The sequence below is a fragment of the Cervus canadensis genome, chromosome 8 (assembly GCF_019320065.1).
Source record: "Cervus canadensis isolate Bull #8, Minnesota chromosome 8, ASM1932006v1, whole genome shotgun sequence".
Classification (NCBI taxonomy): domain Eukaryota; kingdom Metazoa; phylum Chordata; class Mammalia; order Artiodactyla; family Cervidae; genus Cervus; species Cervus canadensis.
This window is the reverse complement of record NC_057393.1, coordinates 36,026,966-36,043,579: the sequence shown is the minus strand read 5'-3', so window position 1 is coordinate 36,043,579 and position 16,614 is coordinate 36,026,966. Positions and strand designations below refer to the sequence as shown.

General features: G+C 36.3%; 1 protein-coding gene across 10 annotated transcripts in view; it reads left to right on the top strand.

The window, feature by feature from the left end:
• The window catches only part of EXOC6 (exocyst complex component 6), a 193,942-nt gene that overhangs the window by 104,668 nt on the left and 72,660 nt on the right, over positions 1–16,614 (top strand). For all 10 annotated transcript variants that reach the window (XR_006270786.1, XM_043475975.1, XM_043475978.1 and 7 more), the window contains exons 16-18: positions 1,099–1,210; positions 1,739–1,873; positions 10,606–10,785. Coding sequence is in view for 9 of the 10 variants with exons in the window: in XM_043475975.1 (XP_043331910.1) it covers positions 1,099–1,210; positions 1,739–1,873; positions 10,606–10,785 (427 nt within the window). In the remaining variant the exon portion in view is untranslated. The remainder of the gene's footprint in view (positions 1–1,098; positions 1,211–1,738; positions 1,874–10,605; positions 10,786–16,614) is intronic.

Below are 16,614 nucleotides of genomic sequence, written 5' to 3'. Positions count from 1 at the left end.
GAGAAGGCAATGGCACCCCACTCCAGTACTCCTGCCTGGAAAATCCCATGGACAGAGGAGACTGGTAGGCTGCAGTTCATGGGGTCGCTAAGAGTTGGACTTGACTGAGCAAATTCACTTTCACTTTTCACACTTATGCATTGGAGAAGGAAATGGCAACCCACTCCAGTGTTCTTGCCTGGAGAGTCCCAGGGATGGAGGAGCCTGGTGGGCTGCCGTCTATGGGGTCGCACAGAGTCAGACACGACTGAAGTGACTTAGCAGCAGAGACATTTTGGGTTGTCACGACTAGGGGAAAGAATGCTACTTGCATCAAGCGGATGGAGGCCAGGGATGCTACTACACATCTTTCAATGGTACAAGACAGCCCTACAAAAAAGAACTATCTAGCCTGTATGTATGTCAGTAGTGTTTAGACTGTGAAAACTTGATCTAGGACACAGCTTAATTGTTTTGGTTATGAGGCTGTATACAAAAAATACATATCATTATTTACTTGAAGGCCTACTGGTTAGAAGAAAATAGTCTTTTTAGTCCTATTTTAGCAATGTTTAGGATGCTAAGAAACATAAGGTTAGTTCCTCCCTCTCCCAAATTAAAACTAGTGTAAGGCAATTAATTTCTTTGAATCTTTTAAAAAAAAAACTCAGTGGAAATGGATAGCTTAGTTATATTAAAATTGAACCTAGCAATTAATTATATCCAGAGGGTTCACATCAATTTGTATTTTAACTATAATGTATATAAAGTGTCTTTATATACACATATATAAAGTGTCGTTGGCTGTCACACAGTGGAGTCATAATTTAAGGATAGTTTTATTTCCTTATACTAAGTACCCTATGGTTTTACTGTAACAGTTAATTGAATACAGTTAAATTTTTCTATAAATGAACATTTTCATTTATGGCAAGTATCCTTTTTATGAAACTAAATTGAATTGAAATATGTGAGTTAATAAATATGAATGATTGTAATTTATATAACAATATAAAAAAATTGAAGCAAGTTACTTTAGTAAATTGCATTAAATTATTTAGGAATCTAAGTAACTGTAACCCTTGTGAAAAGCTTAATGATATCACCCTTTGTTTTTAGCTCAACAGAAATAGATGATATGCTTAGAAAATCTACAAATCTGCTGCTGACCAGAACTTTGAGTAGCTGTTTACTGAATCTTATTAAAAAACCTCATATAGGTTTGACAGAGGTAGGTTAAAAAGATATTTATAGCTAAATGTTTCATTGTATGAAACAATTATTATAAATTTATTGCTGAACATCATCCTATAAAACTTTTCATTTTAAATTTATTGATAGAAGTGGATTTGTTTTAAAACAAAATTCTCATTGTAAATTCAAGTGATATGAGGGAAAAGGGTTTACATGGAGAATAGTGGATAGGTGAAGATGTTAGAAGATATATGGAGATTTATGTTTGTCAGACTTTACATGAAGTGAAAATATTCTCTTTTAACTTTGTGAATGTATAAAATTTGAAAAAGTATCTTGGAAAGTTATTTTAAATTAATTGATAGACTCTTTTTTTAATGATAGTATTTGTAAGCAGTATTTGTAGCAGGCTTTGATATCAGATAATCAGTTGTATGCTATACTGCTATAATTATGCAGAAATGGTGCAGTTGCTGAAAGTAATAATCCTGTTTTTAAAAATGTAATGACGTTGTATACATGTAACTTTTTATGTATTTTACCGGAGATATTTTCTATTTTCTAGCTAGTGCAAATCATCATAAATACCACGCACCTAGAACAAGCCTGCAAATACCTTGAAGACTTTATAACTAACATTACAAATATTTCTCAAGAAACCGTCCATACCACAAGACTTTATGGGCTTTCTACTTTTAAGGTATGTAAAAGTCTGACCAAAAGTTTTTATTTCAATCACTGTAAGCAAACTTTTAAAGAGTAAAGACAAACAAAATATATATACATGTATATATATTTGTATATATGTTTGTATACATGTATATATATATAATCATGTTTTATATTTTGTTATATGTATAATTGTTATATACCATTATATTCCTAATAATTGAAAATTAGAGGTAACTATTGTCAACAGTGGGCAAATAAATGTCAGTTCCTTTTGGGCATTTTAAACATCTTGTTAAAAGAAAAAGTATATTGATTTTTTATAGCTATATTACATATTCTTCATGTTTTGAAGACTTAAGAATAGTGCTGAATCAGTCTAACTGAATTTTCTTTCATGTCTCACAGTTTAATAATTAATTGTGTATGTAATATATATGTGTGTGTATATGTTTGGAAATTTAAAATGTAAAAAGAATTAGATAAGTATAAGATTTGCTTTACATCCTTTATTGAGTCTGATTGGAAGAAAAATAAATATTACTTTATTATATTATTATCCAAATCCTACCCTTTTCTCAATGGAAAGATTTTTGTTTTTGTAATACTGTGGAATATACCAAAAGATTAATTAATGATTGTTTTAAGCAGAGTGGAAGATTAAATTTGTAAATTTGTTTTTTAAGTTATTTTGTTATTTTATTAATTTGGGATCATGTAGATGAGACACTGGCATAGTCTTAACAAAATAAATCCTTTGCATTGAATATTTTGTTAAACTAATATAAACCACTTACTGATTCCTTATCTGTAAACTAGGCTTTCTAGTTTAACCTCATAACCCTTTCTAAGTTTTCTATTAAAAAGAATTCTCATCTCCCTACTCTTACTACTTGATGTTGTGTGTGTGTGCTCAGTTGTGTCCAACTCTTTGCAACCCCATGGACTGTAGGGTAGCCTGCTAGGCTTCTCTGTCTATGGAATTTTCCAGGCAAGAATACTAGAGTGGGTTGCCATTTCCTTCTCCAGGGAATCTTCCAAACCCAGGGATCAAACCCATGTCTTGCATCTCCTTCATTGGCATGTGGATTCTTTACCACTGTGCCACCTGGGACGTCATGATAAATTACCCAGTTTATCCCTTAAGATCATAGTATAATCATTTATATTTTAGAAATTCAGTATATTTGTATTTAGATATAACTAATGTTAACAGTAATCAGACTTTGAAAGTGTGAAGTCAAGAGAAGACCCTTAGTTTCCTAAAATTAGCAGCCTGATCCCCAAATCTTCTGCTCCTCTGATGATTCTTAAGCACATGTAGCCATCCTGATCCATAAGACACAAATGCAGATGATATCTGAGTGGACAAATTAATAAAATTATATATTACAAGTGAGATAGAAGCTGGACAAAACAGGCATTCATTTATTCAGTTTTGAACTGTGGTGTTGGAGAAGACTCTTGAGAGTCCCTTGGACTGCAAGGAGAGCAAACCAGTCAATCCTAAATATTCATTGGAGAGACTGATGCTGAAGCTGAAGCTCCAATACTTTGGCTACATGATATGAAGAACTGACTCACTGGAAAAGCCCCTGATGTTGGGAAAGGTTGAAGGTAGGAGGAGAAGGGGATGACAGAGGATGAGATGATTGGATGGCATCACCAACTCAATGGACATGAGTTTGAGCAAGCTCCAGAAGAAGGTGAAGGACAGGGAAGCCTGGCATGCTGTAGTCCATGGGGTCACAAAGAGTTGGACACGACCGAGTGAACAGCAGCAAATAGTACAGTAATTGTGAGCATATACTCTGGAATTAGACTACTGTGTGACTTTGCCACATTCTTTCATTTTAATGACTCCTGGGTTTATTATCTATAAAATTAGAGTAGTAATATATTATCTGTGTCATACAGTTATGATGAGGATTAAAGGGGACACTTAGCGCAGTGCCGTTTGTTGTACATGATCTGTGCTCTGAGCACTCTGTTAGGTGCTGAAAATAGAGAAATTAATCCCTGCCCTCAAGGAGCTCAGGAGGGAAAGCTGTAAAAGTACTCTTGAGGCTGGTCCGAGTGCAGTGCTGTTTACAATTAATTGATCACAGCCAGTTACAGATTTCTTTGTTCCTTCTCCACTCCCACTGCTTCACTTGACTAGCCTAAAAAAAAAAAAAAAAAAAGTACTCTTGAAAATATGATATAAGAAGTACCATAATATAGAAGTAGATTCCACAAGTTTGTGAACATTTATTTATCCATAGACTGATTGATTCTTTGCTTCAATGTTAGATTTTATACAATCCTTTTTCTTTATTGTTTTCTGTCCTTATGTCCATATGTTACTCATATGCTGTCAAGAAGGGATTTACTGGGGACTGGAATTGTAAGCATATTTAACAATTGGGATTATATTCAATAGGCTAACTCTATACTCTGATTAAAACATGAAATGCATTAATCAAGGGATCGTCAAGCAATTTTTCTTACCAGTTGTAAGTCAACGTGCCACAGATACTGGAACATAATGCTTTAGATTAAGGGATCCTGGAACTACATATACTTTGCAAAATCTTCCTGTTGGGAGGAAACATTTAGAAATGTGAGCTCTGGTCCATATTGCCAATGGTCCTTAAGTTGTAGATATTTAGTTGAAAGTACAACTGTCATAAGATATACTCCTTGACTTTTCTTGGAAATCAGGAAATCAAGTTCAGCTTGTACAAATAGTAGAGCATCCTTATTTTTTATTGTTTATTTTTTATTTTCACAAAGAACTTAGGAAACCCTTTCTGTTTGATGATATAAAAACAAGAGCTATTTCAAGCTCAATATGTGAAGATTAAGTGTTCTTCAGTTCTGCCTTTGATCTGTTTCAAGAGGAATTATTTATCTTAAACTGTGATACAAGAAAGCAATTCAACAGGGAGAATTGTTAAATCAATATTAAAGTGAATTCCTGAGGGAGACTGGGGGAATTTCCATTCATAGTGAGTAGTCTGTAGATGATTAAAGTACAGTTTTGATTACAGATATTAGCATGGATTGCTTAGTTAACCTCTTAGCCTAATTTTTTTCAGTCCAATGGCCTGATTAAACATATTCCTATTAAGTTACTTAATGATTATAGAAATAAGCACTTGTATGCATGATCCTTTTACCCATACATCCATTTGCTTCCTTTCCAAACCCCCACATATGCATATACAAAGTGCTTGATTTTATATATTTGTTTACTTTATGAAATACTGTATAGACTGTCTCGTTAGCTTGCCTTTCATTGTACTAAATCTGTGAGTGATAAAGTAGATGGTTCCTGCCCTTCAGCAGTACGGCAGTTTTTTGAAGTTAACGTGGACCCACACTGAGAGTTACTTGAAGCTAATATAAGATTTTTAACTAGAAAGATTTGCATCAGAATAGAGGGGAAAGCGGGAATAGCATTCCCCTTTTAATCTGTGTATTAGAGGAATGGCCCAGTTCTTTTTCTTTGGCATCAGAGCTCTTTAACTTTGCTCCATGAAGCATTTCCAACCTGTCACCCTGAAGAGTCCTTTCCTTTTGAGTCCTGGCAGTAATTGCAGGTGTAAGTGCCTAGAAAGTATATACTTGTGATTCTTCGTCAATTTGCCTTTTTTAATCTGTTGATGAGTATGTAGCAATTTTTTTTTTATTATGGCTAAAGTGATAGTGGTAAATTATCTTTGATTAAGGACTTGAAATTTTCCTCCTGTGGAGCTGGTACATGGACTCTAAAAAAACCTTAAAAATGTAACATTCATATATAAACATACATAATTTATACAGGCACTAATTATAAATAGATATAGCTCAATTATTATTAAAAAGTGAACACAGACTTCCATTTTTCCAGTCTGGCATGTAAAGAGCTAGGAAGTTGTCACTCTGTCCCGACAAGTAAAAAGCTGAGAAGATTGTGAAAAAATCAACAACTCTTCCTTGATCTTTCAGAGAAGTGATATTATAGACCACACTGCTGCCACCAAAATTGGAGAAATAGACAAATATAGAGAATGACAACTTAGGAAAACCTAAAGTATAATTGAGTGTCCAGAGTCCCTCCATCTTTTAATTTTTAACTCCACTTTATGTAGTTTGGGCCTCGTCTTCAGACTATAATGGCAGCTGTAGGTTTTCTTCTCTGTAGCAAAATGGCTGCGAGGTCAGTTTTAAACCTGACATCCTCATGCTGTCTCCATCTGAAAGCAGATAGCTGCCGTGGAACTCCCTGTGAGTTAGGAGGATGATCGGCTCGTCAGGCTCCATCCTTGGCACTAGACAGAGATTCAGTTCTATCCAGACCAAATAGAGCTGTGAATGGGGGCAGAGTGATTTTTCCAAAATGTATTTGCAGACTTTTCCAAGAAGGGAGAAAAGATAGTAGACAATAAATCATAGATGTTTACTAAAATTTTCAGTGATATTACCACTTATCTTTTATTTAAAGCACATTTGCTTATGGTCTATGAGGACTAGTGTGGAGTTTATGCATGTATCTGTTTAAAATAGTTCTTTGAGTGATTTTGTTGCACATCTGTGGTGAAGAACCGATGATAGTATGATATCACTTAATTTTTGTATGTTGAAATAAAAAAGTTCTTAAGTTACGTGAGATATGTTTCTGCCTCCAGAGGTCACTATTTCTTTAACAAGCAGTGTGTGTGTGAGAGAGAGAGTGTGTATGTGTGTGCATACACACATGTGCATGCGTGTGCTCATTTATATCCAACTCTTTGGGACCCCCACCAGGCTCCTCTGTCCATCAAGTTATGTGAAATATGTTTCTGCCTCCAGAGGGCACTATTTCTTTAACAAGCAGAGTGTGTGTGTTTGTGTGTGTGTGTGTGTATGTGAGAGAGCATATACACATGTGCGTGTGTGTGCTCATTCATGTACAACTCTTAGAGAGAGAGAGCATATATACCTGTGTGTGCATGTGCTCATGGGACCCCTGCCGGGCTCCACTGTCAGTGAAATTTCCCAGGCAAGAGTACAGGAGTAGGTTGTCATTTCCTACTCCAGGGAATCTTCCTGAGCCAGGGATCATACCTACTCTCTTAACACCTCCTGCATTGGCAGGCAGATTCTTTACTACTGCGCTACCTGGGAAGCCCCTTAAGAAGCAAAGAAGAAATTAGTTGCTTTGTTTATAAGCTGATTCATTTAAAATTTAATTCAGGAGTTAGTTGATGTGTTCTTGACTTTCTAATCAGATCTTAAGGACTGAGAGTGTTTGGTTTCAACTGTAGTACTACTCTCTAGGAAGTCCAAACTGATTTTCCTAACAGTCTCATAAGTGATAATTAGTGGTCATTTTTTAAGAAATATCTTACCAAATAATTCAGTGTATTCTAGTGTATAAATACAAAAAAAGATATAATGAAATCTTTTTATGTGCTTCTTTCCTTCTATTCTTTTTTTTTTTTTTTTAAGCCTTTACTGAATTTGTAACAATACTGCTGCTGTTTTATGTTTTGGTTTTTTGGCCAGAGGCATGTGGGATCTTAATTCCCCAACCATGTACTGAACCCAGGCCTCTGCTTGGGGAGCTCAGAGTCTTAACCACTGGACCACCAGGGAAGTCCCTCAGCCTGCTTTGTTTTATTCCTCTGATAAAAGTGAAAATGTTTTTTGCTCAGTTGTGTCCAACTCTTCACAACCCCGTGGACTGTATAGCCTGCCAAGCTCCTCTGTGCATGGAGTTCTCCAGGCAAGAATACTGGGGTGGGTAGCCATTCCCTTCTTCAGGGGATCTTCCCAACCCAGGGATTGAACCTCGGTAGCACTAATAATGTTTTGTAATATTGATTCTCTTCCTGAATTGTGAGATCCTTGAGGGTGAAAGATGTCTCAGTGTCTTTATACTGCTTTAATTCATAGGACATGATATAAATGATACATTAGGTTAAGTTGTGTTCAAATGTATGTGATTGATAATAGTGAGTGATACTTAGGTCTTCTCTTAGTCAAGATATGAATTTAAATAAGTATTAGGTTTTTGTGTGTGTGTGTGTGTGTTTTGCTTTTTGGCCATGATGCTTGGCTGGTGGGATATTAGTTCCCTGACCAGAAGTTGAACCTGCGTCCTCAGCAGTGAAAGCATGGAGTCCCAACCATTGGACCACCAGGGAATTTCCAATAAGTATTAGTTTTGCCAGAAATATCCATTCCATTGTAGTCAGAGAACATACCTTGTATGAGATCAGTCTTTTAAAGCCCCAGTCCCAGCTTTTTGGCACCGGGGATTGTTTTCATGGAAGACAGCTTTTCCATAGGTGGGGATGGGGTGAAGTGGGAGGTGGATGATTTTTAGGTTCACAGCTGTTCACTTCCTGCTAGATGGCCTGGTTGGGGAACTTTGCTTTAAAGATTTGTTTTATGACCTAACATTTGTTCTGTTCTGGATAGTGTCTCATGTTCATTTGAGACTAATGCATGGTCTGCTAATGTTGAATGTTCAGTAGATGTCTGTTAGGCCTAGTTGGTTTATATTGTTGATCAAATCTTCTTTGTCTTCTGCCTGCTCAGATTTGCTGTTGAACTCCTGTAGTGATTTTGTTTGTTTGTTTCATTTATTGTATTTTTCAACTACAGAATTTCTCTTAGGTTCTTTATTTTCAAGTAGTTTTTATCTCTTTATAGTTAATTTTGTCAGGTATTGTTCTCATATGTTCCTTTAGTTCTTTGATTATTTTAAAGAGCTGATTTAAAACCTTTGTCTTATAAGTCCAATGTCTCATACTTTCTTGTTTCTCTGTGCAATTGCAAATTTTATTGAAAACTGGACATTTAAAATAATGTAACATGGATGGATCTAGCGATTGTCAGACTGAGTGATGTAAGTCAGACACAGATAAATACCATATGATATCGTTTATATGTGAAACCTTAAAAGTGGGTACAAATGAACTTATTTACAAAACAGAAGTAGAATCACAGGTGTGGAAAACAAACTTACGGTTACCAGGGGCTAAGTGGGGGAGAGAGAAACTGGGAGATTGAGACTGACATATTGATTGAGGTTGACAGATGCACACTACAATAGATAACTAACTGGAACCTACTCTGTGGCGCAGGGAGCTCTACTCAGTACTCTGTAATGGCCTATATGGGAAAAGAATCTTAAAAAAGAGGGGCTATGTGTGTATAACTGATTCACTTTGCTGTACATCTGAAACTAACACAACATTGTAAATCAATTATATGCCAGTAAAAATTTAAAATAAAGTTGTATTGTAATGTGACAATTCTGATAATCAGATTCTCCTTTCTCCCCAAGGTTTGTTGTTTCTTCCTGGTAGGTGGTTGGTTGTTTCATGACTTTTCTGAATTAATTCTGTAAAGTCTGTATTTTTTGTCATCTGTGGCCACTGAAGTCTCTGCTTAGTTAGCTTAGTGACCAGCTAATGATTGGACACAGATTTCCATAAAAATCTGGAACCAATCAGTCTCCCAGTCTTTTTGAGGGACTCTCTGTATTTATTGGGGCACGCCTTCAGCCATCAGGCATTTGATACCTCTGCGTTAACCTTCACATCCTTTTTGCACAGAACTTCAGGGTCAGCTGTAAATGAGAGCTTAGAGCTTTCTCAGGTCTTTCCGGAGTATGTTCACAGCCCTACACATGTACATAGTCTTCTAGATTCTCAGGAGTATGTCAGAGCTTTTCAAAGCCATCTATGGACATTTCATTCCCCAGTTTTTCCTTTTAAGCTTTTTGGTTCGCTTATTGTGTACCCTAGTTGTTATCTGCCACCTAAAGTGTCTGTGATGTTACACAATTGCCTCTAATTGTTTTTAACAAATGCCCCCAGGAAAAAGACTTTTTGCTCCTGACAATCCTGTTTTTAGGTCATGTAGAGACATCTCTGCAAGTGAGATCTTCCAGGGAATTACCAGCTAGGTCAAATAATGATAATTCTCTGGGAATATGGCTTCAAAGGAGTGCCAACTCATTCTGCCCCCACTGTGTTGGCTGAGAGGCCAACACAGATTTGTACCACAGTTGTGGGATATTGATTTTCAAGGATACTGTGAACCTGGAGCTAGGGAGGAAAAGTGGAAATGGGGCACATTAGAACATCACAGAGCTTGTTTCCATATCAAGGTTCAGCAGTTTTTCATAAGTAGATGCTGCTTGAATTGCTGTAGGTTTTGAATTAATTTCCAGACGTCTGGAAAAATGGATCTTTGACAATTTTTGCTAGTTTTCTTGTTGCTTTAATGGATCAGAAAATGTTTGAGTATTCTTACTCTGCTCTTTTTTGTCACTCCATTTCTTTTATCTTCTTTTGAGAAGTTAACTGTTTTGGGAGCAATGGTGGGGGGGAGCTCTTCTACTCAAAACACCAATAATGATTTCATTTCTTACGTGATGGTCCAACTTAATTTCCCTCCGTGAGTCAGTGGATAGAAGTCGTTTGCATTCTTGACAACTTTTGTTTTCCGTTTCTGTTTCTCCCAAGGGTCTTAGAGCTGTGAGAACAGTTCAGAATTGATAACTAATAAGTTATCCTACCAAACAAAGACAAAAAAGGTAAAGGTGAGGTTGGGGAAAAGAAGTGATGTCAAATAGAGTATTTTTAACCGGAAATCCTACAGTTTTGTTGGATTTTGAATAAATGTTTAAAATGTTAAACCAAAGAAATATAAAAAATAAAATTTGGAATTTTAAGAAAACTTGTTTTTTTTACCTGATTCTGTAACTTGTTTTTTACTTTTTGTTTTGTTGTATCCGGTCAGGATGCCCGACATGCAGCAGAGGGAGAAATATATACCAAGCTTAATCAAAAAATTGATGAATTTGTTCAGCTTGCTGATTATGACTGGACAATGTCTGAGCCAGATGGAAGAGCTAGTGGTTATTTAATGGATCTTATTAATTTTTTGAGAAGCATCTTTCAAGTGTTTACTCATTTGCCTGTAAGTATAAAAAATGTCAAAAAATTGTTATAATTTTGCTTACTCAAATATATTTAGAATTCAGTTTTAGTTGGAGGCTTACTTGTTTAAACCACTTCCTAGCTTGAATATTTCCTTTTCTGTAAACCAATTTGTGAAAAATGTTAATTTAGCTATTGTTTTTATTGAGTTAAAATTGGTACATAACATCATATAAATTTCAGGTGTATAACATTATAAATTGGTATTTGTGAACACTACAGTGACCACTATCATAAATCTAGTTACCATCTACTTCACCCTCCCCCAGCTCCTAACCCTCTGGTAACCACTAGTCTGTTCTGTGTATCTATGAGTTTGTTTTTGTTTTGTTTGATTCTACATGAAAGTGAAATCCTATGTTATTTGTCTTTCTCAGTCTGACTTATTTCACTTAGCATAATACCCTCCTGGTCCATCCATGTTGTCGCAAATGGCAAGATTTCCTTCCCTTTTTTATAGCTATATAGCATTCTCTTGTCTATACATATGTATATATGGCACATTTTCATTATCCATTCATGGACACTTAGGTTGTTCTCATATCTTGGCTATTGTAAATTATGCTTCAGTGATCATAGTGGTGTATATACTTTCAAATTAGTAATTTTCCTTTTTTTCAAATAAATATACACAGCTGAAACAGCTAGATCATATGGCAGTACTACTCTTAATTTTTTGAGGAATCTCCATATTGTTTTCCATAGTGGTTACACCAGTTTACATTCTCACCAACAGCATATGAGGGTTCCCTTTTCTCCACATTCTCTCCAATACTTATTATTTCTGGTTTTTTTTTTTAATAATAGCCATTCTAACAGATGCGAGGTGATACCTCATTGAAGTTTTGATTTGCATTTTCCTCATGGTTAGTGATGTTGAACATCTTTTCATGTGCCTGCTGGCCATTTGTATGGCCAGCAAAATGGCTTTAGAAAAATGGCTCTTCAGATCTTCTGCCCAGTTTTTGAGTTGTTTGGTTTTTTATTGTTGAATTATGTGAGTTCATTATACAGCTTGGATATTAACTGCTATTGTATATGATTTGCAAAAATCTCTTCCTATTTGGTGGGTTGCTTTTTCATTTGTTGATGGTTTCCTTCACCATGCAGAAAATGTTTTTTAGTTTCATGGAGTCCCATTTGTTTATTTTTGCTTTCGTTTCTCTCACCTTTGGAGTCAGATCTAAAAAAACATGGCTAAGGCCAATGTCAGGGAGGTTACCTCCTATGTTTTCTTATAGGAACTTTATAATTTCAAGTCTTTTTAAAGTTTTTTTATTTATATATTTTTGGTTGTGCTGAGTCTTTGTTGTTGCTCATTGGCTTTCTCTAGCTGCCCTGAGTGGGGGCTACTCTTCCTTGTGGTACGCAGGCTTCTCATTGAGGTGGCTTCTCTTGTTGTGGAGCATAGGCTCTAGGCACTCAGGCTTTAGTAGTTGCGACACATGGGCTCAGTAGTTGTGGCTCATGGGATCTAGAGTGTGGGCTCAGTAGTCGTGGTGTACGGTCTGTAGTTGCTCTGTGGCATTTGGAATCTTCCCACTAGAGATCAAACCTGTGTCCCCTGTATTGGCAGACAGACACCCATCCACTGTACCACTAGGGAAGTCCAGTTTCAAGTTTTTAATTGATTTGAGTTAATTTTTATGTATAGTATATGATAGTGGTCTGGTTTCATATTTTTGTGTGTGGCTGCCCAGTTTTCCCAACCCTGTTTATTGAAGAGCTTCTCCTTTCCCCATTGTATGTTCTTGGCTTCTTTGCTGTAAATTAGTTGTCCATGTATGTGTGGGTTTATTCCTGGACTCTCTGTTTTGTTCCACTGTTCTGTGTGTCTATTTTTATACCAATGCCATGTTTTTATTAGCATGGCTTTGTAGTATAGTTTGAAATCAGGAATCATGATACCTCTTTAGTCAATTGTTTGAAACTTTAATTTGTTTTACTTTTTAAGCCAGATAACTTACATCTCACTTCTCACCAAAGCCAAAACAAACCCCCAAAACTGACAACATATTCTTAACTAGAAATAAACTCTGATAGCAGTTTTCATGAAACTACTTCAATATGATCAGTGACTTTTCTTTTAGAAAAGGCCAAGAAATTATTGGATATTTGTAGACCAGAGACTAAAAGTAAAATAGGAGCATTGCTCCATCCTATTATGTAGTCATGAACATTTACATCTGGAATAATCTGTTGATGAAATGTTTCTTAGGAAGATATGACAGGGACATTTGAGTGTGAGTAGGCTGAAACACTGGATTCTTCCTGTGAGGGATGCAAAGGGAATTCCCTGGTAATCCAGTGGTTAAGAGTCCAGGCTTTCGCTGCCGGGGGCCCCAGTTCAATCACTGGTTGAGGAACTAAGATCCCACAAGACTAGTGGCACTACCAAAGGAAGAGAAAGAAAGGCAAGACCAAACAGATGATGCTGGGATGCACATTTTCTCACTAGGTGTACTCTAAACTAACAGAGCTAGTGTTAAAATGTGAATGGAGTAGTTTTGTACAAAAGAAGTAGGGGGAAATTTTGACCTTTTTAATGTCATAATAAGATATAGGTGGACACAAAAAAGTTGAATCTGAAGCCTACCCAACTGCCTCTAACCATCTCCTTGTTTAAAATGAAAAGAAAAAAAAGATGTTATTCTCCCCATCTCTTTCTCTATCAAAGGGCCAGTTAGAATATTTGAAGGAATTGCTTAAAAATAGAAGAACTTCTTAAAGAGATTTTTGTAGTGGATCTGTGCCAAAGAGCTTTTAGAAGCTTTTCCAGGGTTGATACTATATTCCTCACTATTGTTCTTGAGTTGAAAAAGGGAACCTGTGTATTATATATATAATTTTAGTACCACCTCCCTAGTAGCTCAGTTGGTAAAGGATCTGCCTGCAATGTGGAAGACCTGGGTTCAATCCCTGAGTCAGGAAGATCCCCTGGGGAAGGGAATGGCATCCCACTCCAGTATTCTTGCCTGGCGAATCCCGTGGACAGAGGAGCCTGGTGGGCTATACAGTATATGAGGTCACAAAGAGTCAGACACGACTGAGCAACTAAACAGCGTTACAGCAATTTCAAAAAAGTGTGCATTAAATAATTATTGAATTAATTTGAATTCACCTTGTCAGTATATATCTCTGTCCTTCCAGCCAAATCCAGTTTTCACAAGTAAATACATGGCTCATGTGTGCACATATACACAGATACACATATACACAGATATATATCATGTTTCTGTGTTGCAATGTGTGCTTCACAGGTTGACATGAGATGATGGGTAATGATTTTGTGCCTAGCTCAGGTAAGATTAAGAGAGATTATATATTAGAAAGGTTTGGGGTAAATGCCTTACCTCACGTGGCTGACATCTAGAGGGAAATCCTGCTTTTTCATAGGACATATTCTGCTGACATTTAGAATGACAGACTTCTGTCACTCACCTGATCTATTACAATATTTTGTATAGTTTTAGATGAGTGTGTGCCATTTTGGATTTTTATGTCATCTAACATGGGTTTTTCTGCAAGGAAAGTTCACTTTTATAAAATGTAGACCAACAAATTCAACAACAGCAATATATAGGACATGAGAAAATAAGAAAATTATGTTTTATAGTTAGGAAAAGAAAAAATGGTACTAATAACAGTATATTCTTATTCAAGGGATGAACTGAAAGCATAATTCTGAAGCAAAAATATTAAGTTGTTGACTATGGTAAATTCTAGCAAGATTGATTATTATGGCTGAGTATATTAATTCTCTGAAATGCTGAAATTATATAAGATATTCAGTTTGTGTTCTTTCAAGCAAAGAACAGTGTTATTAAATGCATTATTTTTCTAAGCAATATATGGCGATGTATAAGCTACCATTTTAATTTAAATGGTTTAAGCTAAAAATAATTCCTAATCTTCAGGTTACCTTTGGATCCAGATAGAGAGAGGGCCCAGTTTTGGACTCTTTCAAACTAAAAGAATCTTCAGAAGGTATTTGTTCATCACAGTCAGTCAGTCCCAAGTCAACCAGCTTAGGTAGAATTAGTTATCCATGAAAAATTATCTGGGGGAGCTGGCTCTGGCTCCATGATTCTTGATTTTGACGGGGTTAATTAACAGTGCCATGAGTTAGAGTCAATGGGAGCTGTGAAACCAAGGGTCACTCTTTCAAATAGTGCAAGTATTGTCCAGTATTGCAAGTAATTGGACAGACAAGTAGATCCTATAGGTTAAAGATGACTGTCTTGCCCCATCCCTAAAATGTACCTAACACTGTCAGTTTAAAAGCTCCATTCTTAACTTCACTGCATATTTACTTCTTGTCAGTCCCTATGATTATTTTCCCCATCAAAGAGAGTCATGACTTGTAGTTGCTGACCACATTGCCTAGTAAAGGTTTCATTGGTTCTAGAAAAGTTATAATCCACCTGATAGGATTTTGTTCTCTCCTCACAGGGTATGAGAACAATAGAACTTAATGGATGATAATGGTTTTGGCAGAGCCCAGAGAAAGAACTTTATTGTTTTTCTCTTTTCTACTACACTGTGGTTGTGGTAGGAAGCTGCAGAATTTGGAAGGTCACCAATAATGTCTACTTTAAATGCCTCCAGTCTCTATGGTTGAATGGGTGAGAGAACTGGTATATTACTTTCCTCACCTGTTTCTCTTAAGAGTCAGCCAGCAAGCCTATGCAGAGGACAAAAAGTAAAGATTTGCCTTGCTTCCATGTTAGGAAGCATTTCCCTGTGCCGTAGCAGAGAAGCCAGGCTCTCTGCTGGCCACAGGAATTAACAGTAACTTAAAAAGCAGTATTTATAATAATGACAGGTATTTCCCCACACCCAGAATGTTAAACTGCCCTGTCAAATATATTATCTGTCTTCAGGAAACTTACCATTTAATGACTCAGAGTTAAGCCCACTTACATGTTACTATTCTTAGGGACCAGAGTGATGAAGGGAAGAGAGCACAGGATGGTCTTTAGAATTAGAACGACTTATGTTTAAACCTGAGATTTTTAACTTCCTGGCTGTGGAATCCTGGCAAGTTGCTTAACTTCTCTGAACTCCTTTACTTCTGCAAAATAGACATAATCCATTTTTCCCATAGGACTTCAGTTCAGTTCCGTTCAGTTCAGTCGCTCAGTTGTGTCCGACTCCTTGCGACCCCATGAACCGCAGCATACCAGGCTTCCCTGTCCATTACCAACTCCAGGAGCCCACCCAAACTCATGTCCTTTGAGTTAGTGATACAATCCAACCATCTCATCCTCTGTCGTCCCCTTCTCCTCCTGCCCTCAATCTTTCCCAGCATCAGGGTCTTTTCAAATGAGTCAGCTCTTCGCATCAGGTGGCCAAAGTATTGGAGTTTCAGCTTCAACACAGTCACCCATAGCACTGTCAGAGGATGAAATAAAATCATGTGTAGAATAGTTGGCTGGCAGGGTGCTTGACATAAAGTAGCCCCTATTAATAAATATTTTATCTTTCCTTCTCCTTTCTTCCTCTGTTGTTTTAAGGCCTTTTATAGTATTAGTTTTCAGTATCGTTACACTTTTTTTTTCTTGTATTTATGCCTATATTTTTGGCTTGTATTATTTAGTTTTGAGTTCTCTGCTTTTGCATTATATAACCATTTTAAAAACTTCTTCATTAATTATTAAAGATACTTACTGTAAAGTATATTTATTTGAATCATTGTTACAGCTTGACTGCAGTCCTTACAGTGGCTGATGGTCAGATGCTGCCTAATGTCAGTGAAGTGTGATTATTGTATGATATAAATATTATTTTATCCTCAAATCAGTGCTCT